Here is a 23,127-nt window from a genome sequence, read left to right as displayed (position 1 = left end):
TCCAGAAATAGCTCTATTCATAAAATATTTAGAGAAAGTAAGAAAATAGAAATCTAGAGTATGGACTAAGAGTCTACGGGGGTCGAAGAGGGGGGACCCCTTTCCCATTCAGTGCACCGTGGCTGACTGTTTGTATGTTTTGCGCTCCACCTCGGCACAGTACTTCTCAGGGAGACCGACGGCCCTGTAAACAAGGAGAGAACAAAGAGAGGCTGGTCAGCAGAAGGCAAGTGACCCATCGGGGCATTGTCGGTACAGAACTGACAGCTTTGTTCTCATGGAGGTAATCACCTGGGCTGGGCCGCTTATAACTGCACAGTGTGTGTGTGTGTGTGTGTGTGTGTGTGTGTGTGTGTGTGTGTCATGTGACTGAATGCTTCTTGATCACACCAATATTCCCTCCATGCAGAAATCTAGCATGTCAGGGAGAAGCTTGAGCTAGGACCTTACTTCCTGGCATTGGGTTTTTTACATGCAGGAATATTCTTTTTGTACGGAGGCTCACGTACATGCCCAACCCCATGTGAGCAGCCTGAAGGGGTCGGGCTCACACACAGATCGACTGCCTCAGTGAGAATTAGGCCACAATCGCCACACAATCCTCTCGTCCCTGGTAACAGATCACCCCTCCTCCCGCTGTCCACGCAGGAGTGGGGCGGCTCAATCAGGTCTGCGAGTGGCTATACTGTGATCCAAAGGGCGTACCCTCCAGCACAGAAGCCATTGCCCGGTAGACCCCAAAAGAGTTCCTCGCATGCAAACCAGGCTTCATTAGTGCTGAGCCAAAAGAGCAAAAACCCTTCTCCCTCTGCATTTTTGGACCACAGGGATGGAATTGGCAGATTCCTCCGCACAGGGCATGGTGCAATCCTTTCCCCTTCTGGAGTAAAGGGCTTTTCAAGGAGGGATGAAGCTGGGGTTGTGTGTTGTTACAGCAAAAGCAGTGACTTTCTGCAGTGGGTGGCTCGCCTTTTAGCAGGAGCTTTGATTCCTCCTAAAGGGCAACATTCACGGTGCAAAATTAAACCTCTTGAAAATGCAGTTCGTGACACTTCACCTGCTCTTCTCTTTTAGGCCCCCACACTGGACACTCATGCCACCCCTTCAACGCCTGAACAGCTTCCGAATGAGACACAAACAATCTGCAGTGAAGTCACCAGGGCAGGTCCTCTGCCCTGGCATTAAACCATCCCACTGGCATTAAACTACTGCCAACAACTCAGGCCAGCTCTACCTGTGGACTACCAAGTTGAATGTGGATCTGCAACCGTATACGGTGGCCCCACAAGGGACTCAACAACCCACCCTTTTGACTCCCTGCCTGGGACGACAAAAAGAGGGTGCGGCTATCATGCACCAGGCAGGCCACGACACACAGGCGACAGGCTGAACTCAGATTTGGGGGGAGTCACAGGTGGCTGTGAGAAAAGACGGTGCATCCACCCCCCGAGAAGAAAAACATCCCTTTGGCCATTTCCCCGGACATTTAAGGGTAGCAGAATTAAAATGGGGGCGGGCGGCAAAGGCGCACGGTGGACAGGGATGAGGAAGCGGCCTCACCGGAGTTCGTCCAACTTCTTCCGCTTGATCTCGCTGAGGCGCTCGCTGCGCCGGCGCTCCTCCTCCTTGAGCCGCTTGCCCTCCTCGAAGATGGCGATGCGCTCTTGCACTTGCTTCTGCTGGTGCTCACGCACCTGGCGCCGGATCTCATCGGCGTGGGTCAGCTGGAGAGCCACGCGCTTTTCGTGCTCCTTCCGCTCCTTTTCAATCTGCTCCCGTTGGATTCTGTGGAGGGGTGGAGGGAAACGAGCACGTTGGGAGGGAGCACCTGCACCCAGCTCTATGGCTCGCTTCCTGCTGGCATCGACGGCGTTGCTGGAGGGTAAGGAAGCATCCAAGCACCCCCCATTGTGCCTAGATACAGCTCTAAGGATTTGGAGGCATGGAAGCGGCAGGCTGGTTACTGGCAGGGCTAGCCAATGGGAACATATCCTGCCTATCTTAAAACAAATACGTTGGTTGCCAAGATTGCTTTTGAGTCCAATCCAAGCTGCCGGTTGTGAACTTTAAAGTCTTCCAGGACCTACACCTCACATATCTAAAGGACTGACTCTCCCCGCATACACCATATATCCCCAAGGGCTTTTTTTCAGCTGGACCGCGGTGGAACAGAGTTCCAGCACCTCTTGAAAATGGTCACATGGCTGGTGGCCCTGCCTCCTGATCTCCAGACAGAGGGGAGTTTACATTGCCCTCCATGCCGCTTGGCAGGGACAGCAATCTAAACTCCCCTCTGTCTGGAGAGCAAGGGGCGGGGCCACCATGCCATGTGACCATTTTCGCCGAGGGTGATCTAAACTTTAAAAAACTCCCCCCTTGTTCCAGCTGACCCAAAGTGACGTCATTGTGTAGTCCTGGGAGCGTGTGGTACCAGGGGCACTACCTCCTGCCAAATGTTGCCCCCTGCGCTGGTAACTCACTGAGTTCCACCATCTCTTTTCCTAGAAAAAAAGCCCTGTCCATCCCCATGCACCAACAAGGGTTCTCAGACTACATGCTGTTTCCCCCATTGAAAGCATATTGCCTGGCACGACGCAGAGCCTGTGCCTTCTCCACTGGAGCTCCCTCTTTGTGGAAGTGAGAGAAACACAGTCTTTAGAAATTTGCAAGACTGTTTTATTTGCCGGGGACTTGAAACGGGGTATGGACTGAAGGCACTGGGGGTGGGGAGGAAGGACTGCCTGTGGTTTTATTTTGTATATTTTAAATCGGGATGTATTTACACTGCAGACTTGGACAACCTGAAAAATCAGCAGTGGCTGAACATAGCCTAACGCAAACAGGGCACAGTATCTTATTCCAGGACACCAAAATACTGGACAACACTTCCAACTACTTTGTCAGACTGCACAGGGAAGCCATTGAAATTCACAAACATAAGCAAAACTTCAACAGGAAAGAAGAAACCTTAAGAATGAATAGAGCATGGTTCCCAGTCCTGAAAAACACCAGGCTAACAAAATACTCTATACCCAACAATATCCCTGCAGGGAAGATTAGCATATCAAGCACCAATCCATATGCAAAAAGAACCTCCTCAGGATACAGTGAAGCCTCCCGCCATTAGCATTCCACACCCTGGGAAACTCTTACAGGATGACTCAGCTCAACCCCACCCCTCCTGAGCAGATACAAATGACCCACATCTTTTCCACACTGTGACACTGAGAGATCTCTGTCTTTTGGTGTTACACCTCTGAAGATGCCAGCCACAGCTGCTGGCGAAACGTCAGGAACTACAATGCCAAGACCACGGCAATACAGCCCGGAAAACCCACAACAACCAGGGATGTATTTAAATTGTGATTTGTAAGCTCCATTGAAGCCACAAGGAAAGGGATAGAAATATTTTCATGAATTTAATAAAAATAAATAGGAAGGTCTTCTGGCAGTCAGACAAGCGATGGTCTGGTCTGCACAGTTTGCTTGAAGCGGGCCTGTGCTTACTGCACAGATTATGATTTTAAGAACAAGAAGGGTGAACCAGACAGCCTTTGTACACTTTCTAGTTCTCCACAGTCCTGTGAAATTGATCGCACTGTTACCTGGCTCTTCCTCCACACGGCTCGGGGCAATATATGATCTTCTCCTCACCTCATTTTATCCTCCCAACAACCCTGTAAGTTGGTTCGCTCAAAAGGGACTGTCCCAAAGCTTCGTGAATCCAGATCTCCCAAATCCCCTCCAACGCTTTACCTGCTATACCGTATTGTTGACCAGTCGGTAAAGCTACCGTTCTTAGCCAATCCACAGTTCTCATCGCCCTTGCAAGGTTCTGGGAGTCCGCCCTTCTTTTTTGGCTAGGGGGAAGGGCAGACCGTGTGGCCGGCCCATCAGGAGCTTGCAGGTGGAGAGAGAACTGGCAACAGGGTCTTGGCTCTGCTGCAGTGCCGCCATCTGCAAATGACGGGAGGAAGGTACAGCCGACTGCCAGCCAAAAAGGGATCGGGTGACATAACAAGCTGAAGGGGTCTTGACCACCCTGCCGGGAGACCTGCTCTGGTCGAGGCTCCTCCCCCCAAGCAAGCTGGTGCTCGGGCACAGATGAAATTGCGCACAGGGCTGCCGATCCCTGCCTGGCCACCTTCAGAATGACCGCCCCCCCCCCCCCAAGCCTTCAAGCCACACCAACCCAGCCTAAGCAAAGCAGACACATCACCGATTCCATCTTGGCATGGTTTACTCCAAGTTCAGCTCTCAAGGCCCGAGGGGAGGGCACAGCTTCTTACCTGACAATCCTTTCGAACTCGGCCCTGTCTCGCTGCACCTGCACAGCCAGGTCATGCTCCTTCTTGGCCACCTGCTCCAGGCGGCTCTGTTTCAGCATGGCTTCCGTCTGCACCTTTTTCTGAGTGGCGTCCTTCTCCTTCCGGCGCCACTCCCTCTCGGCCGCCTCCTGGTTGCGCTTGGCCCTCAGTGCATCCTGTGGGGGGGGGGGGAGATGAGAAAAGACGAGCAGGGGCTGGAAGGCTGGATCCTATACATGAGCACGTGCCTACACAGAGAGGGGGATCCCAGCTTGCTACCGAGGAGTGAGAATGGGCTCTGGCATTCGGACTCTTTTTTAGCCACGCCCCCAACCTGGGCTGTTTTAAAGCAGTTGAGTCAGTTTGTGGGTCCTGCTCAACTGCCTCTCGCCCACATTTTGAAAACATGACACCACAAGGCTGAGGGCTCAGGCGACACCTGCTCCGCTTGGTGATCTTGGGCCTTCTCCTGCAAAGCCCGCAGACGGGCTGTCTCCATCTCCTTCTCCCGGCGGATCCTCTCCTGCTCGGCTTCAAACTCCGCCTCCCGTGCCTGTATTGGACAAACATGAGCTGCTGCTGAGCTTTTCTTGGCTATAGGAAAGCTGCCCTAAAACAGTCTGAGATGTGAAGGGCGACAGGATCCAAATCTCTGGCTGATGCCACCAAGCACCAAAAGGCAGGCGTGGGAAGACGCAACAGAGGAACCACCCATTGGACCCCAAACCACACATCTAGCCAGGGATCAACAGGCACCGTGAAGCCTCCGGAGTCTTGGTTGTGCAGAAGCCAGTTGCGCTGGACAGCAGCCTTTCAGGTCAGTGTGCAGCCTTTGGCGCAGGGAACCTTCCTCCAGAGGAAGAGCATCTTCTGCTGAGAGAAGGCTCCCTGTGCCAGAGGACGACCTTGCACTTCGCGGAGGCCGTGACTCGCTTCTTCCAGTAGCACAGCTTCCACCCTTCCCAGGCAGGTACTCAATAGCCCACATCCCTACCGCATAGCCTTGCAGTACAATCTGGGGGGAACTTTTTCTGCAGTGATTGACTGCTATGGGCCCCAGCTGTGCCCCCCCGCCCCCTGCCCCTGCTCAAGAACAGACCACGAACCATTTTTTGCTGCTGGTACTCCAGCACCCGCATGTCGGCCATCCTCTCCTGCTCCAACCTCTCCTGCTTGCGGTTCTCGTTCTCATCGTTGATGCGCTTAATCTCGGCCTGGATCCTCAGCTGCTCCAGCCTCTTGCGATCCATCTCCTGGGGAGAAGGAAAGGAAGCGCCTCCACGTTCAACGGCGTCCGTGGCACTTTACAGTCTGCACCGCAGTTCCACCTTCGTACGTTACGGTGGCTGGCGAAGGACCTTCCTTCAGCCTCACCTTCCCTCTTATCTTATGCCACCAATGACTTCATAGGAGGACATCCTTTTTCTCTCTGCTTCCTGGGACTGCAGACCACAGGGAGGGGGGGGATCCACAGAGCTATTCTACTAGCGGTGGCTCTCTCCTTCCAGGGCAATGAGCCACCTCACGATGCAAGACATCTCACTGTGTCAGGGGAAGGGGAGAGTGCCTCCGTTAGAGGAGGGGGCGTGGCTCAGTGGTGGAACACGCCTGGCAGGCAGAAGGTCCCCAGGTTTAATCCTAGGCATCTCCAGTTTAAAAAGGGCCAGACAGTAGGTGATGTGACAGATATTTGCCCGAGACCCTGCAGAGTTGCTGCCAGTCTGAGTAGACAATACTGATCTTGGTGGTCAAGGGTCTGATTCAATGTAATTTCATGGTGTACTCATTGGTGCCTCTGTGTGTGTGTGTGTTATTTTATAGTCGATTTTGATCAATGTACACATGAGCTTGGTGGTGTAAAAGATGCAGATGAAAGGAGAGGGACTGGAAGCTGCTGCACCCTTGTGCACGTGCGAAAGAAAAAAGATTTGGAAATTAAAAAAGCGAAATATCAGCTTTATTTTGGAAACAGGGTCAGGGAGTTCAGAACTCCAAAATCCAGGGAGAAAGTAAGAATTTCAGAAACAACGTTAGCCTAATGAATTACCGATGGATAACCATGTTGGTCTGTAGCAGCAAAATAAAACACGAGCCCAGTGGCACCTAAAAGACTGACAAAATGTATTCCGGCATGAGCTTCTACCGAGTCAGGGCTCACTTCATCTGATGCGCAGAGTGCAGATCCATAGGGGATCTATTTATATTCAGAGTTACAAGCAACAGAAAGGAATGTACCCCTGTGGGTGTACTCTGTGGTTTAGATGAATTGAGGTCTGACTCAGTCAGGAAAGCTTATGCCGGAATACGTTTTGTTAGGCTTTCGGCCGCCTCTAGCTCCTGTTTTATTATCCCTGAGTATGTTACAGAGTGCCACTTTAATTAAACTCAACTCCAACAACAACAAAAACTCAGAAAGGAGGAGGCTGTCACAGGAACTGGAAACCGCTAAGGTGAAAACTCCTAAAGCAAATGGCCAGTGGAAGTAAGTACTTAGGTAAGGTACAAATTTAGGGCAGTCAAATGTGTGTAATGGAAGATGACTTAATGCACAGGATTGTTAAGAGTAACAATCATACAAAGCCCTGAAAGATCTGTGTGAAAAAGCCTGGTTGATTTGAGTCCTATCAAGCAATTCCACCCGTCACAAAGTGAGCCTCGCTTGAATCTGATCCAGAGTTTTTTCACAGGGACATTTGGGGACTTTGAATTACCCTCATTCTTATTCACTCAAAAGCACGAAGTCCTTGCGACTAACTGATATAAAGAGCTGGCTCATTCGAACCTGTTCTCTTATTTAAAATCACTTGATTGCCGTCTCGGACACTTGACACCTTTCACAGTTTAAACCGGAGTCCTCCAGCTTTAGTGGTTATGCGGACAAGGTTGGCTGCCCTCCTACCACTGCTACTTACCTGCTCGTCTTCGAGCTGCAGCCGCTCCAGATAGTCGAGCATATCTTGGGCCTCCAGGTCCCTCTGCTCGGCCTTCATGGCACGCAGCTCCTCGTTCTTCTCGATCTGCTCGGTGATGTGGCGCCTCCCCCTGGGAATCAGGAGGCGGGAAGTGTCTTATTGAGGCCGAGCGGCGCCGTGGCCCCTGCTGCCCCAACTCTCCCTCAGCTAACTTCAGCACAACGTCTTTCCTCGGAGGGGGGGGGGGTCAGAACTGACCCAGAATCCAGTCCCGCCCCTCAAACAGAATGCAGAATCCACCACATCGCCACGAGGATTCTGAGAACAGACACATTCCAACCCTGCGGGAGATTGTTCTCAGGGTCGTGGGACCCGTAGTTGGGAAGGGATAAAACCATCCTTTTTGCCTCTTCCACCAAGCAGAACTTGACAGAACAGAAAAGAGAGGGCGTTTTGCCTTCTTCCCCCTGGTGCAGCCTCCCCACCCAAGTGGCTATTAAGCCCTGTGCAATCTGCTCAAAAGTGCTCTGGTTTGGGGACAGGGCAAGGTAAGAAGTGCGCACACAGCCTAAACGGCAGCAGATAAGAGTGCTGGATGTTCAACGCAGTGCTAGAGACCAGCAGTTAAAGATCAGGCTGGCTCATATGAAGCAACATACGGCATTCAGGGCACTCTTCTCTGATGCCACGTGGTGGACGTGGACCCAAAGCCACACGTGCTAAGAATGTGAGAACTGCCTTTCCGTATCAGACCAAGGGACCGTCCCCTCCAGTTCTCAGACAGCAAGAACATAAGCCACTAGGAAACCTATAAGGAAACATCCCTCCCCTGTTGTTTGCCCTCAGCTTCCAGCGTTCAGGATCCCCTTAGCACACAGACCTAAGCCATCAACATATCCATCTTCTACCTCTTTGTAAAAAGAAAGGTATACAAGGCTGGAGGCAGACCATTTAGAAGAGACTTGAATGTGGAATGAGAAGCCACTTACGGCAACCCTATTAATTAATGACCTCCGAAACATCCGTCCGATGTCTCATTGTTGAACCTGGTTAAAACGGTCTTGCGGGTTTTTGAAATAAGGCTTAAAACCTGCAACGCCTATTTGGCCAGAGATGGAAAATGGAACGGAGCAGTCACTCATCCCAAGCAGCAGTCCTTCTCTCTGGCTGCCTCCGCCCCTCCAGCAAAACAAAGCGCTATTGTCTGTCTCTGTCTTTAAGTAGCACCTTGGGGCAATAAGGACCCAACAAGATGAGGCGGGGTGGGGGGTGTCTCCTCCTGTGAAGATCTTGGCTGACCTGAACAACTCCTCCTTCCGCTTCTGCTCCAGCTCCTCTTGCATCTTGCTGGCCTTCTGCCTCTCCACCTCCATCATCCGAGCCAGCCGCATTTCCTCCTCATTCATCTCCTTCTCGATCTGCTTCTTCTCCAGAATCTGGGCATCTCGGATGGCATGGCATTTGGCTTCCAGGATGACCTGCGAAAGGAAGCTGAGCGCTGAGACGGACACTGAGAGTTTCCTGGGGAAACACAAATCCGCTTTCCCATGCCAACTTCTGCCTGGGGGATGCTCAAAGTGGGACACTTGGTATGCTGGCATGGATCTGTGTCCCAAAGGAAGAAGATTCCAGAAACTTTATGCCCTTATTCAGGAGTACAGAGCTTACATTAGGGCTGCAACTTACAGTACATTAACTGGTTAGACTCATTACAAACCTTCTGAACAACTGAAACGGTATTCTTATATGCTTAATCAGTGAATTCATTCTAATGCAGGTACTTATAAAAACCACAAATTGCAGGCACATCTCAGAAAGGGCATTTTCCCCTTCATTGCCACCTATGATCCTGTTGAAATTTTTACACGGAAATCTTATCAAGTAGGGCAGAGTTACTGCAAATTTGGGGGGAGGGGGGGCTGAGAGCGTGAGTGAGAGATGCCCGAGGATACCTAATTGGTCTGTGACAGAGAACAGACATGCACAGGGATGTCCTGGCTCGAAGTCTAGCTTCTTCCTCACCACATTATACCAACTCTAAAGAAGAATTCCACGGCTAAGACACATTTGGTTTGTCGCAACCTGGCTGGATCCAGAAATCTGTGAGCTGTTGATGGAAGAGGCAGAAGGGACGATTGGTCCCCTCCCCGCTCTCGCAATGCAGACCCCCAACCAATGTGGCTATTAGTCCATATGGCTACAGCAGCCTTTTCTAAGGTTGGATGCAAACAATCCAAGGCTACAAATGTCTCCCATCTGCAAATCACCGAATGCAACCTGAAATCCTCTCCCTCCTGGTTTTTAGTTCTTTAATATATGGATGTTTGCTGTTGCAAAGATGCGGCAACGTCTACTGGTTTGCATGGCTTGAAAAGGGGATTTAGACACACTGAGGGAGGAGAATTGGGCTGCTCATCATCTCTTTGCTCTGATAGCTAAACGGAGCCTCCAAGTCCAGGTGCAGGATATCACATGCTGGGAGGCAAGCAGTAGGGGGACAGTTATTGTTGATAGCTGGCTTGGGGGTTTTCTGGAGGCACCTGCCTGGCCATTCTGGGAAACAGGAAGCTGGACCGGGTGGATCTTTGGCTGAGCCCTGCAGAGCTCTTCTGAGCAAACGTCTCCCTGGTTTCCAGTGTTCCGAGTGCTCATCACACGGACCAACACCCACAACGGTGGAAACACAACCCAGGATTGACAGAGGGGCAAATGGCGCGCACGCACGCACGCACGCACGGACACACACACACACACACACAGCAATTCCTCTCTCTCTTTCCCCCCCACCTCATTGAGCCTCTTGATCTCATCTTCCTGCTCCATGCGCAGGTTGGCGGCCCGGTCCAACAGATACTGCGCTCGTTCCTTGGCCTCCTCTTCCAAGTCATTCAGTTTCTCGTTCTTCTTCCGCAAGATCTCCTTCTGCTGCATGGACTTCTTTCGCTCGTTCACTGAGACCTGGGGAGGGAAGACCGAAGGGAGGAGTGGTTTGTGCACAGTTGCTCGGCTAGGATTGGGTGAATAGACCTGGAGATGCCAGGGAGATGACGAGTCCCACTCTTGGAAGGCTCTGCCAAATTACAAGATGCAGGCTTCTGAACAGCCACTTGCTTGATCGCCTGGGGTGAGCTATCAATAGCCTCCAGGTGACCAGGCAGAGAATGTTGGTTCCCTTTCCCTCGAGGCCCTCAACTCTCCCTTGCTTCCCAATACCAGGGCATATTTCTGATTCAGAGAGAAAAGGAACACATATGAGACTCACCCCTCGCCTTTCAAGCTCCGTTGTGTTTCCCCAACTACAGTTATCTTGAGGAAGGACTGGTAATTGGTGCTCACTCGTTCTCTTACCAAGAGAGCAAGGAGTGCTGTAAGCAGAAAACACTGCCCGCCACTTTGGCACGGATAGTCTCTGGCCAGGATCGGCGCAAGCAACTAAGGAGGCAGAAGCGCTTGCGGACCCTGGACCCTAAGTCAGAATCAGAAATGCAAAAAAAAAAAAAATTCTTACGTACCATGATGGCTTCTCGCTCTGCCTTGAGAGCTGCTTGCCTCGCTTCACGCTCCTCCTTGGTCCAGACACGGGATGCTTCCTTGATGCGGTCAAAGTCATACGGGCTCATGATTAGGGACTCTCCTGAAGGGTCTGTTTTGGGCACGCTGGACAAGACAGCAAGAGGGGAAGATTACTGGGGAGGCATCTACTGCGCATCGACCCTGCAGGGCAATCGTTGCCTGGACGAAGCGCAAGGCTGGATACATGCTGGGACTGGGCACAGGTGTAGCACGCGGTAGCCGGTGAAGGATCTCAGCTTTCACTGAATATTTTAAAAGCGTGTAGCCTTTGTGCTTGCAGAGGTATGCTTACGGGCAATGCCTGAGGAAATAACAAAATCCAGAGGGGCTGTGTACGAAACTTTCAGTGATGGGAGGGGCTTCAGGGCCCTGCACCGTTCCTTAAGGGCGGGGCTTCAGTGCTCCACGCTGCTCCTTAGGCGGCGGCAGGGCTTCAGCACCTTCTATCACACCTTGCCCCCTCTGTAGATATGGACAAGACTAATTTATGCAAAATAACAAGGAAGCAGAAAAGGCAGATCAAATTGTGTAACACACCACAAATTGCAAAAAAAAAAAGAGCATGATTCAGTTCAAGGTTCAGTTTCTCTAAAATGAAAAAGCACAGGGTATACACAGCCCTGCCTACGCAAAGTAAACGAAACACAATGGAATCCTAAGCAGAGTTACTCCAGTCGAAGTCCATCAGACTAGAGTAACTCTGCTTAGGATTTCACTGACGATCCTGTACGGAGTTGGGTTTTTCTTAAAAGAATGGCAGATAGTGTGGCAAGGAAAAGTGTGACTGCATCTACAGCCCAAGATTAAAAAGCCAAACGGCACCTCCTGATGGCAGTAAAAATGTAATCAGCTATATCGAGAGTTTAAAAACTTTGTTCTGGGGAAACTTGCGGCGCGGGCTCAATGAGAATATCTCCAAGAGGGGACAGGATTTCCCCAAAGGCAGCCCAGGGTGTTAGTACTAATTTTATCCTGGGAGAGTTGCCAACCTCCAAGTGGACTGCAAGAACCCGGGTGGATAACCACGTCTAAGGGAACAAACAACACATACCATTAAAGACTCTCTTCAAAATTATATTATGTGAAATATTCTTAGAGTGGCGCAGTGCATATAAGACAATAAATATTTTTTCAATTTTATACTTAATTCACACCAATTTACAAAGTGACTATAAGACACAAAGTCCGACCAATAATGGGAGTAGGACTGGCTCCCACAAAGTGCTGAAAGTTCAGTAGGGGATTGCCAATCAAGTCCACGCTGAAATGTGCAAATGGTTGCTGTTTGATTGTAGATATTTATGTTGTAGTTTTCATATTTCTTGACAGATGGAACAAGGAGATGACACAACTTGAAGGACTAAGGACCCGACAAGGAACCGGTTATTTTAAACTCTTGTTTCCAGACTGCATCAGGGGTCATCAGACCTCCCCCCCAGGCACTTTCAAAGCAACGCTGCCGCTTGGGCAATCTCAGGTGGCATATGGCGCACCCCTCTTTACTTGGCCGTGAGCCAAGTAAAGAGGGGCAACTATTTGCACATTTCAGCCTGGACTTGATTGGCAATCCCCTACTGAACTTTCAGCACTTTGTGGGAGCCAATCCTACTCCCATTATTGGTCGGACTTTGTGTCTTATAGTCACCTTGTAAATTGGTGTGAATTAAGTATAAAATTGAAAAAATATTTATTGTCTTAGATGCACTCTCCACTTTAAGAATATTTCACATAATATAATTTTGAAGAGAGTCTTTAATGGTATATGTTGCTTGTTCCCTTAGACGTGGTTATCCACCCGGGTTCTTGCAGTTTACTTCTCAGGGTGCTTCTCCTTTCCTTGCAACCTCCAGGTGTTAGCTGTAGATCTCCTAGAATTACAACTGATCTCCAGGCAACAGAGATCAGTTCCCCTGGAGAAAAGGGCTGCTTTGGAGGGAGGACTCTCTGGCATTATACCCCACCGAAATCTCTCCTCGTCCAAACTCTACCCTCCCTAGCCTCCAAGAATTTCCCAAACTGGAGTTGACAAACTTATATGGTGGAAATGCACAGCTGTGGGGTGTGCGTGCGTGCGTGTGTGAGAGAGAGAGGCATCCATACAGCACGCTCAGATCATAGGAGGGGAATACTGTGGCTCCACAGGCCTGGTTGGCCTCCCATAGCACAAGGCTGCCCTGCCTAAGACGTGCCCAGAACCCTTTGCAACGCACACAGGAGTCCTCTGAAGATAAAGTGACGCAGTAATCCTTTCCTATAGGTAGGAAGTCTGGCAGCTATTGAACTGCCAGTGAGGCTATTGCAGTGACAGGGGGCGGTAGCCAGCCCTCCTCTCCCCTGCTCCCTGGGTTGTGCCTGGATTCAGCTGTAGCTGAGGGCCAAACTACACATTCAGGTTTTTAGAGAGCTTGGCCTGGGTTCTCCAGACCCAAACCCAACAAACAGAAAGAAGAGCCCAAACAGGCTCAGAATACTACTGCGGGGGGTGGTCAGGGAGATTCCCCCCAAAACCATTTTCCCAGACATAAACAGTGTGGGAAGGAGGCGCTATTTCCTCATTTTTGCTGCTCCCCACATGAACAGAATACTCCACCTGGATCAGCAAAAACAGAGAAATAATTCCCCCTGGCCACGTGGGGAAACAACTTGGGGGAGAAGGAAGGGGCCCTTCTTCCCCCTCCCCGGTGTTCCAAGTCCCTTTGGGCTCTCCTGTATGCTTGTAAAAGCCATTCCCCACACCTGCTGTGGGGCTTTGGGGGACCTGGGTTGAGGCTGGGCAATCTAGATCCATCTCTTTAAAACTGGACATGTAGTTAGGCCCAGAAAGCCTCCGCTTCTGTCTTCTGAAGCAGTGCTAGAGATTCCGGGGATTGAACCTTGGACCTTCTGCAGGCCAAGCAGAGACTCCGTCATTGAACCCTGGCCCTTCCCTGTCAGGTCTCTCAACCACTGTGAAAGCACGGCTCAAAGGAGTGGTTGATTTCCAAGCCTTACCAGGCAATTCTTGGAGGGAAGTCTCAGAAGTGGAAGGAGGGGAAATGATGGGCCAATGGAGCAGCTCGAAAGGAAAAGTTAGGGGCAGCAGGGAGGAAAGCCTTACACAAGGTCCCGGATCAAGTCCCTGGTGATGATTCGAATTGTTTCGGGCTTGCGTCCCCAGCCGAGCGACTTCCCTGCTTTGCCAATATCTTGGAGAACCACAATGGGGCTGCCAACGTGGGGTAGATGGAGCTTCTGTGAGAAATATCAAAAACACTCAGGATAGCTGGAGGCGAGATCCCATTTCCCCTGCTGCTGTGTCTACATCCACCCGCTGCATTCTCTGTGGTGACCCCCCGTCTTATGGAACGGCCTGCTTGATGAGATTAAGAAGGCTCCCGTTCTCTTGGTTTTCTGGCAAACTATGCAAAACGGAATTATTCAGGAGAGCTTTTTCACACAGGTAATAGGACTGTGCTGTGAGGAAACGGATCTGTGAGATGCTTTGGTAAAGGGACGGGGACTGTAGGCTATACTTCTGCTTACGAACTGTTGCTGTAAGAATGCTCCTACTGAGTAGTTTCTGTGTTATTTACTGTGTCAAGCCAAATTGCTTATGTTTTCTTTCAACTCTGTGTTTGGATTCATGTTTGTCTTCATTTTTCTGCAATCTATACCCTAGTGTGTTGTTTATTGAATGTTCCAGCCACTGATTGTGTTGGTGGACTGTAAATGACATAACATAAATAAATACATTCCCCTTGACACTTATGATCCACATCATATTGATGTGGAAATTGATGTGGCTTGCCTAACAGAGATGTGGCTGTGGGAAAATGACATAGTATGTTTGTCCCAACTAACTCCCCTTGCCTATGCGGTTCTACCTCACTATGGTAGCCGTGGTGGAGGGGCTGCTATTATTCTTCATGAGTCCTTCAACTTCTGCAGACATCCAGTACAAGCTATATAGCTTGTATTGACTGTATGCTCCTGTCTCTGAGACTTAAAGATAGATTGAGAGGAGTTAGCCGTGTTAGTCTGTAGCAGCAAAATCAAAAAGAGTCCAGTAGCACCTTTAAGACTAACCAATTTTATTGTAGCATAAGCTTTCGAGAATCAAGTTCTCTTCGTCAGATGCCTGATCAAAACTGGGCAGATACAGAAGAGGAGGGGAGAAGAGAGAGAGAGAGGAAAGAAGGGGACATATATCACAAGGGGACAGAATGCAATTATTGTGGTGCCATGCGTGTGCAGAATTCCACATGGACACCCCCTGAGGGCCGTAACTCCTCATTGGACTTTTACATTGAATGCTTCCGTAGACGTGCTCAGGCTGAGATAATTGACAAACAACAACACCTAAAGCAGAACCTCAGCCGTGGAGAAAGAGAGGCCATAAACAGCCTCCAAAATAATTCTGGCATCGTAATCAAGGAAGCTGACAAAGGCGGAGCAGTTGTCATCATGGACAAACAAAATTATATACAAGAAGCAGAAAGACAACTCTCCAACACAACATTCTATAAAATACTACCTTCTGACCCCACGGAACAATACAAAAGGGAACTCAATAAAATATTAAAAACACTCCCCATGGACATACAAGAATGCATCCATACGGACACACCCCAGGAACCACAACCAGGAAGATTCTACCTACTACCCAAAATCCACAAACCAGGTAACTCAGGACGCCCAGTTGTTGCAGGAAAATGCACCATCACAGTAGGAGTCTCGGGATACATGGACTCTATCCTCGGGCCCTATGCCACCAGAACACGCAGCTACTTACGGGACACCACTGACTTCCTCAGGAAAATACAGTCCATTGACAACCTACCAGATGACACCATCCTAGCAACCATGGATGTGGAGGCCTTGTACACCAATATCCCACATGCAGATGGACTGCAAGCCATACGGAATATTATCCCGGACAAAACCACAGCACACCTCGCCACTGAACTTTGTCACTTCGTACTCACTCACAATTACTTCGAATTTGGTGACAACTTATATCTACAGGTTAATGGCACAGCCATGGGCACACGCATGGCACCACAATATGCTAACATATTCATGGCGGACTCAGAGCAACGCTTCCTCAGCTCCCATCCACTGGAACCACTACTATACTTAAGATTCGTGGATGACATCTTCATCATTTGGACCCATGGGAAGGAAGCCCTTGAGAGATTTCATCAGGACTTCAATAACTTTCACCCTACTATCAACCTAAGCCTGGACCACTCTACACAACAGGTACACTTCCTGGACACCACTGTACAACTACATAATGGACGAATAAATACCACCTTATACCGGAAACCAACAGACCGATACTCATATCTACATGCCTCCAGCTTCCACCCTAAACATACCACTCGGTCTATTGTCTACAGCCAAGCCTTACGTTACAACCGTATCTGCTCCAATGCTCTCGACCGAGACTCACACTTAAGAGATTTACAAGAAGCATTTTTGAGACTACAGTACCCACCAAATGAAGTGAAGAAACAAATCAACAGGGCCAGACTAGTACCCAGAAACAGTCTGCTCCAGGACAAACCTAAAGGAACTAACAACAGAACACCACTGGTTGTCACCTATAGCTCCCAGCTCAAACCCATCCAACGTATCATCAGTGAGCTACAACCCATCCTGGAAAATGATACCTCTCTCTCAGAAGTCCTGGGTGGAAGACCTTTCCTTGCCTACAGACAGCCCCCCAATCTTAAATGACTTCTCACTTACAATCATGAATCGGCCAGCAGAGTCACCAGCACAGGTACCAGGCCCTGCAACAGACCCAGATGCCAGCTCTGCCCCTATATCTACCCAGGGAATACAATTACAGGACCCAATGGCATCAACTACACTGTCTCTGGCTCTTACAGCTGCTCATCCTCCAATCTGATATATGCCCTCATGTGCCAACAATGTCCTTCTGCTCTGTACATTGGACAAACCAGCCAACCTCTACGCAAAAGAATAAATGGACACAAATCTGACATTAGAAATGGAAACGTCCAAAAACCAGTGGGAGAACACTTCAATCTACCAGGACATTCCACCAAAGACTTAAAGGTCGCTGTGGTTCAACAGAAACCTTTCAAAAACAAAATCCAAGGGGAGGCTGCTGAATTGGAATTCATATGCAAATTTGACTCTGTCAAGCTGGGACTGACTAGAGACTATGAATGGTTATCACATTATCACAGGTAACAGATTCCCTTTACAGAGGCATGGTCTGGGGGAGCCCAGTGACGCCTGGTATGGGCTTTCGGGGACCACAGTTCTCTTTGTCAGATGCAGCTGGCAGGGACAGCTGTGGTTATCGAAGGCTTATACTACATAGGAATTGGATACTTTCACTGCTACAAACTAATACGGCAAACTGACTGCACACCAAAAGGAGATGTTTACATTTCCAAGCAAATGAATGTTTTGATTGCCTCCACGCTAATTGCATTCTGTCCCCTTGTGATATATGTCCCCTTCTTTCCTCTCTCTCTCTCTTCTCCCCTCCTCTTCTGTATCTGCCCAGTTTTGATCAGGCATCTGACGAAGAGAACTTGATTCTCGAAAGCTTATGCTACAATAAAATTGGTTAGTCTTAAAGGTGCTACTGGACTCTTTTTGATTTTAAAGATAGATTGGGCATCCTCCTTGTTTACAGATTGCTCGGCTTCCCAATAAGCACCCTTTCTGAGTTGGCGGAGCAGCATTTCACTGATTGACAAGCATGCGCTCAAGTAATGCTATGTGAATTTAAAAATACATCATTGCTCTAACCAAGCAGCAAGCCTGAAAATCCTCATCTCAAAGCAAAGAATACATTTGGCAAAAGAAGTGCTTTGAAGAGCCCTCAGACATGATGAAATTTAAAAGCATGTCACTTTGATTGCTCCATACCACTGATGTTTAATAATATTTATTAAGCACCAAATAACCAGGAGCTACCTGGTACCAAAGAAACTCAAATCCCTCCCAACAAGTCTGAGATAAATCCCATTTGAAAGAAGAGAAAATGAACCGAAACAAAGAAGAAATAACACAAGGTTGAAAATAAAATCAACGCAGATGGCGTTTGGTGGAAAGCGGGAAGAGCAACAACTTAGAGGAGGAGAGAAAGAAATGACAGATGGTAAGCAAAGGAAAGGAAGTGTAAGCATTTTTAAAGGTGCTATTTTGAAAAGCGGAAGAGGAGCAAATTTCAGTAGGCAACAGATTCCAGGGAAACTGTATAGCCAGAACTAAAATGAACCAAGAGATAACACGAGTGGAAGAAATTCAAGGAAAACATCTGAAAATTTCAAAGAGAGGAGTGGTCCTTTTGGCACTATAAGACGAAAACCACCACGTCTCCTCTTCTCCTCACCTTGGCCTTCCCAAAGAGGCTTTCGTCTACCTCTGAACTGGAGGCCTTTGTTCTGTAGCGCACATGGGAACGGGACCTGCTGGAGTTAGAACTCGCTGACCTGCACTCACTGCCCGACTGTGGAAGAAAGAGAAGGAAGCAGAAGTTTGGCACGTGATGGCAGGCCTGGGTTTCATTTTATTGATCTGTATCTTGCCTTTCCACTCAGTCCGAGTGGAGGCGAGGTGGATTTTTGAACTCAAGAGCCTGACGCCGGGGGGGTTTAAATCTTACAATGGATTATTCCTGTTTCCTAGGATAAATAGTAGGGTGTTTCCATCTATGATTGCCTGACATGTATGTACTATGGTCCATTCTCTGTATTTGCCTGTTATATATAGATTAATCGTACATTTATTGCCTCTCTGTCTTGTTTGCTGCATTGGATGGTGATTTTGGTTACATTTCTGTCTTGTGTCCCTGTGACACTGCCCCTTTAAGGGCTTTTTTATTCCTAATTGGATAACCCTAGGCGTGTTAGATAAACATGGGATGTGTCTGGTACTAGTTGTAACTATCGGTGTATTTGGAATTGCAATGGTGTGTGGAGTGAGGGGAAATGCCAGTGGACAGTAAGGAAACTTTTATTTGCCTGTATTGTAAACCAGTAGCTATATTGGTCAGGCTGTGTATAATGCTCATTATTGATGGGTTAATTTTATTTATAGTCCATAGAGTCTAGCCCAGGATGAAGAAAGACCGAAACGGGAATTGGAAATAGCAAGCTGTAGCCCGTCGGCTAGGTGTCTTTGGACACGTCCTTTTTCCACTCTTGGACATATGGACATTTTCCGTGTGCATTCTTCCATCTGTCTACACTCTCCCACCACCAGAATATTTATTGTATATAGAAATATATTTATTGTCAACTCGATAGACTACCTCTTCTTGTATATATATGCACCTTAAATCTTGTTTGATATATATTGCACTTTTGCACTGTTGCACTTTGGATATAATATAAAAATTTATATCAACCTTGCATGATTAATTTTTGTGACCCTGGTTGTTGTGCTTGAGTTGTCTGTATAGCCAGGGGGTTCCCTTTGTTGGTTAGCAATTAAAAACAAACAAGAAGAAGGGTCAGTAAAAGAGCACCAGGCAAAAAATGAAAAGTCTTCACCTGCTGGCAGAAGACAACAATTGAGGGGAATAGACAGATCTTCCTAGGGTTAATTTTAGTGACACGGCCGAGGAGGCCCTTTCATAGGTTACCACCCATCTAGTCTCAGATGACAGGGGCACACAAAGACTTAAGACACAGCAAACGTAAAAAGAAAATCTGAGAGTGTGAGAGAGATTTTATTGTAAACTGAATATTCTTAAAAAGGCAACGAGTAAGTATTTAGGTCTTGGTATATGTTTATGTATAATAGCAGGGCTTTTTTTCAGGGGGAACGTGGGGGAACGGAGTTCCAGCACCTCTTGAAAATGGTCACATGGCTGGTGGCCCCGCCCCTTGATCTCCTGACAGAGGGGAGTTTAGATTGCCCTCTGCGCTGCTGAGCGGCGAGGAGGGCAATCTCAGCTCCCCTCTGTCTGGAGATCAGGGGGCGGGGCCACCGGCCATGTGACCATTTTCTCTGAGGGCAACCTACAGAGTTCCACCACCTCTTTTCCCAGAAAAAAAGCCCTGTATAATAGACATGTAAATTCAAACTACCACAAAGAGATATTTCACAAGAACGTAAGAAGAGGCCTGCTGGATCACACCAGTGGTCCATCTAGTCTGGCATCCTATGTCACACAGTGGCCAACTGGTTAAGCTGGAGAGCCAGCAACAGGGCATACGGGCTAAGGTCTTCCCTCAAAGTTGCCTGCAGGGCCGGCTCTGGTATTCAGAGATTGTCACCACGGCTAGTAGTCACTGATAGGCCTGTCCTCCATGACTCTGTCTAATCTCCTTTTAAAGCTGTCTATTTCCCATACTTTAAATGTCTTGTAATGCTTCTAATGGGTGATCAGGCTTGGCTTCTGCCTATAGTGGAAGGAAGTTCCGTTGCTTGGGAAGAGAAGTGAAGTGAACGGAGGAACCACCAAGAACGCCTCTATATCTGTCTTTGCCAGGGCTCATTTCGAGGCGGAACGCACAGGAATGCAGTTCCGGCAGTTCCCCAAAGAGGTCACATGTCAGTTGGCCCCGCCCACCTGACTCTCGGCCATTTTGGGCCCGTTTCGTCCTGGATTGGGGCTGAAACAGCCCAGATCAGGCCTCTGACAGGTGGTGGATCACTCTCCTGTTCAGCAGCAGCCCAATCCTGACCGTTTTGGGCCTCTTTTTGGCCATTTTCAGCCCCTTTTTTGCCATTTTGGGCCCAATTTTGGCCCTGAATGGCCAGGGTTGGGTCCAAAGCAGCCAGGATAGGTGATGTCAGGGGGTGTGGCATATGCAAATCAGCTATGCTAATGACACATTTCCAGCGATGGCAAGGGGCGTGGCATATGCTAATAAGTTATGCTAATGAGTTCCTCCAGCTCTTTTTCTACAAAATGACCCCTGGTCTTTGCCATCTGTACCCGACACACACAGATGGCATCCTCAGAGGGTATCAGAGTTTATATTATGCACACAGGGACAAGGTGCTCTTCAAAGTGGGTCTGTTTGGACAGTTGTCCCCAACTTGGCAACTATGGGCAATGTGGTGCAACTAAGGGCAACATTTTGCCATCTTCTGGGTATGGAGCAGGGGTCACTGGGTGTGTATAGGGGAATGCAGTTGTGAATTTCCTGCATTGTACAGGGGGTTGGTCTAGATGACCCTGGAGGTACCTTCCAACCCTACGATTCTATGGTGCCTGCTGATGTGTGCCCAGGTGCCTGCTCCCTTCATTTCCATAGCATCTCTTCTCTGAAGCAGATAATTTCTTCCCAGTTATCCTCCATCTCATTTTAGCAGGAGGTGCTTCGGGAAAGTCCAGGACGCATTATCTTTAGACCTGCAGGACTTGGCCTGGAACCACCCAATATTCTGTAGCTGGCTGCTCTTCTCCCTGCCCCCAGGACAGCCATTTTTGATGGCACCCCGCTACTTGGTCTTAATACTCAAATGCTTGTTTTTAGCAGCTAGTTTTGTTTTATTGCCTTAATAGTAAGCCGCCAAAAGCAGGTCACTGGAGAGATGAATTTCCCCCCCATGGGGCCAAACAGTTTGAGACCACTGATTTGTAGTATGCCAAAACAATCCCCTCCCCCATATATCTTATTCTGCTGGGGAGGGGGATTCTGCACATGCCCCAGGCAGACGGAGATGCTAGAAAAGAAAAGGCAGCAACACCAGAGGTAACCCTTAGCATAATTCCAGAGGGATGACCGTGTCAGCCGACTGTAGCCAAATAAAACAGAAACTCAGTGGCACCTGAAAGGCTAACACCATTTATCACAGCATAAGCTTTCATGAGCTCATCTCTTCAGATGTTTTGAAGAGGAAATCATTTCCCCCATTTTTATAAGGAAAAATTACAGAAGGCAATGAGGAGGGAAAGTTCGGAAGGCATAGCCTTCAAAAATTATCAACACAATAAACAACATAAGCAACTGCAACACTCATTTAACTATCAACAAGCAGTCACTCCATATTCTCTCAAACGCAGAAGCTCTGGGCTTAACCCTTTGCATCCAGCTTAAATTTGTACCTTCCCTCAGCTTTACCCACTAAAACTGTTATCTGCGCTGGAGCTCAGAATACTAAAAAGTACGCAACAGATGCTATTATTTCATTCATGATGCATTACTGTCCTCATTCATATTCACTGGTCACAATTTAAAATTAAGTCATCCTAATACTACATGCAAATTATTCCACGGAGGGGTGGGTGTGCATGTGAAGGGCTCTCTACTCTTGCTCACAGGCACAGCTGCTATTGTTATTTTACCTGTGTATTGATTATTAATGTGAACAGAATGTGGTGATGTATTATTTATGACAATGTGGTGATAATGTTAATTATGTCAATGCATAAACATCATAGTAAGGTGAGCTGTCTTGGGAGCCATTTTTTGGCTGCCAAGCAAGATACTGACCTAACAATTCTGAGAAACGGCAGAGGGCATTTCAGCCTCTCTGGACACACTGACAAGGGCAGACAGCTTTAGGTCTCCAGAGGGCCCAACTTTGCTGTCACTTGTTTTATTTCCATAAAAAAGAATACTAAAAGCAACAATAATGCCTTTGTTTAATATGACTGTCATGATCATGCCTCTGAGCATAAGCAGAGTGCCGTTGCCCGTGCAATGACTCTACTGACAATGCCGGAGAATCCAGCGCTTGAGCTCCTCTGGTTTTATGGTTAATAATAACTACAAATCAGTAAGACAACTTCGTGTAGGGCTGCCAACTCCAGGTTGAGAAATTCCTGGAGATTTGGGGTGCAGCCTGGAGAGGATGGGGTTTGGGAGAAGGAAGGAACCTCCACGGCGTGCAGCGCCACCTTCCAAGGCAGCCATTTTCTCCAGGGAAACTACTCTCAGTAGCTTGTAATTCCGGGAGATCTCCAGCCTGGAGGTTGGCAACCCCGTGAGCCGAGGGCCTTTTGGCCCAGCCTGGCCCTCTCTTAGGCAAGGAAGCCCGCTCTCCCTCTCACCATCTCCGGACGCAGGTTCAGGCTATGGAGGCGCCTCCGTCTTCGCCTCCTCTGGCTTTTGTTGTCCTGTTACCATAGCAACGCGAACGCTCAACGTCTCCCCGACGTTCCACTATGGGACGGAAATGACTTTTCCACTTCCGTCCCTCCCTCCAGCTCCTTTTCATACTTCCTTCTACAGCTAAGACTCCAGCAGCAATCACCTCTGGCGATTATAGTCGTCACTTCCTTTGCATAGAGAGACGGGGGAAGAAGTGGCTAGAGCGGCGTACAGTGGCTGTTCTTCCCCGCACTTCCGGTCCCGAGCCGAACTGGTTTCACCACGCTTTTTGGAAAGAGATGCTAAGTCCTAGAG

At 48.7% G+C, this 23,127-nt stretch overlaps 1 protein-coding gene across 3 annotated transcripts; it reads right to left on the bottom strand.

The window, feature by feature from the left end:
* Positions 1 to 22,912, bottom strand: CFAP45 (cilia and flagella associated protein 45). 3 transcript variants are annotated; one of them, XM_054980357.1, is made up of 12 exons: positions 22,773 to 22,912; positions 18,153 to 18,269; positions 13,890 to 14,023; positions 10,732 to 10,876; positions 10,007 to 10,177; positions 8,519 to 8,697; positions 7,220 to 7,349; positions 5,414 to 5,560; positions 4,747 to 4,860; positions 4,290 to 4,483; positions 1,561 to 1,785; positions 1 to 184 (listed from the first exon to the last, which is right to left on the bottom strand). In XM_054980357.1, the coding sequence occupies exons 1-12, from the start codon at positions 22,773 to 22,775 to the stop codon at positions 109 to 111; spliced, it is 1,635 nt and encodes a 544-aa protein (XP_054836332.1). In that variant the 5' UTR covers positions 22,776 to 22,912; the 3' UTR covers positions 1 to 108. The 3 variants fall into 3 exon arrangements, with proteins under 3 accessions (XP_054836332.1, XP_054836338.1, XP_054836346.1); XM_054980363.1 differs by lacking the exon at positions 18,153 to 18,269; XM_054980371.1 differs by lacking the exons at positions 13,890 to 14,023; positions 18,153 to 18,269.
* Between the last annotated feature and the right edge of the window lie 215 nt (positions 22,913 to 23,127).

Source organism: Eublepharis macularius, chromosome 1 (genome assembly GCF_028583425.1).
Source record: "Eublepharis macularius isolate TG4126 chromosome 1, MPM_Emac_v1.0, whole genome shotgun sequence".
NCBI lineage: Eukaryota > Metazoa > Chordata > Lepidosauria > Squamata > Eublepharidae > Eublepharis > Eublepharis macularius.
Note: the sequence above shows the minus strand (reverse complement) of the source record. Positions and strands in the feature narration are given on the sequence as shown.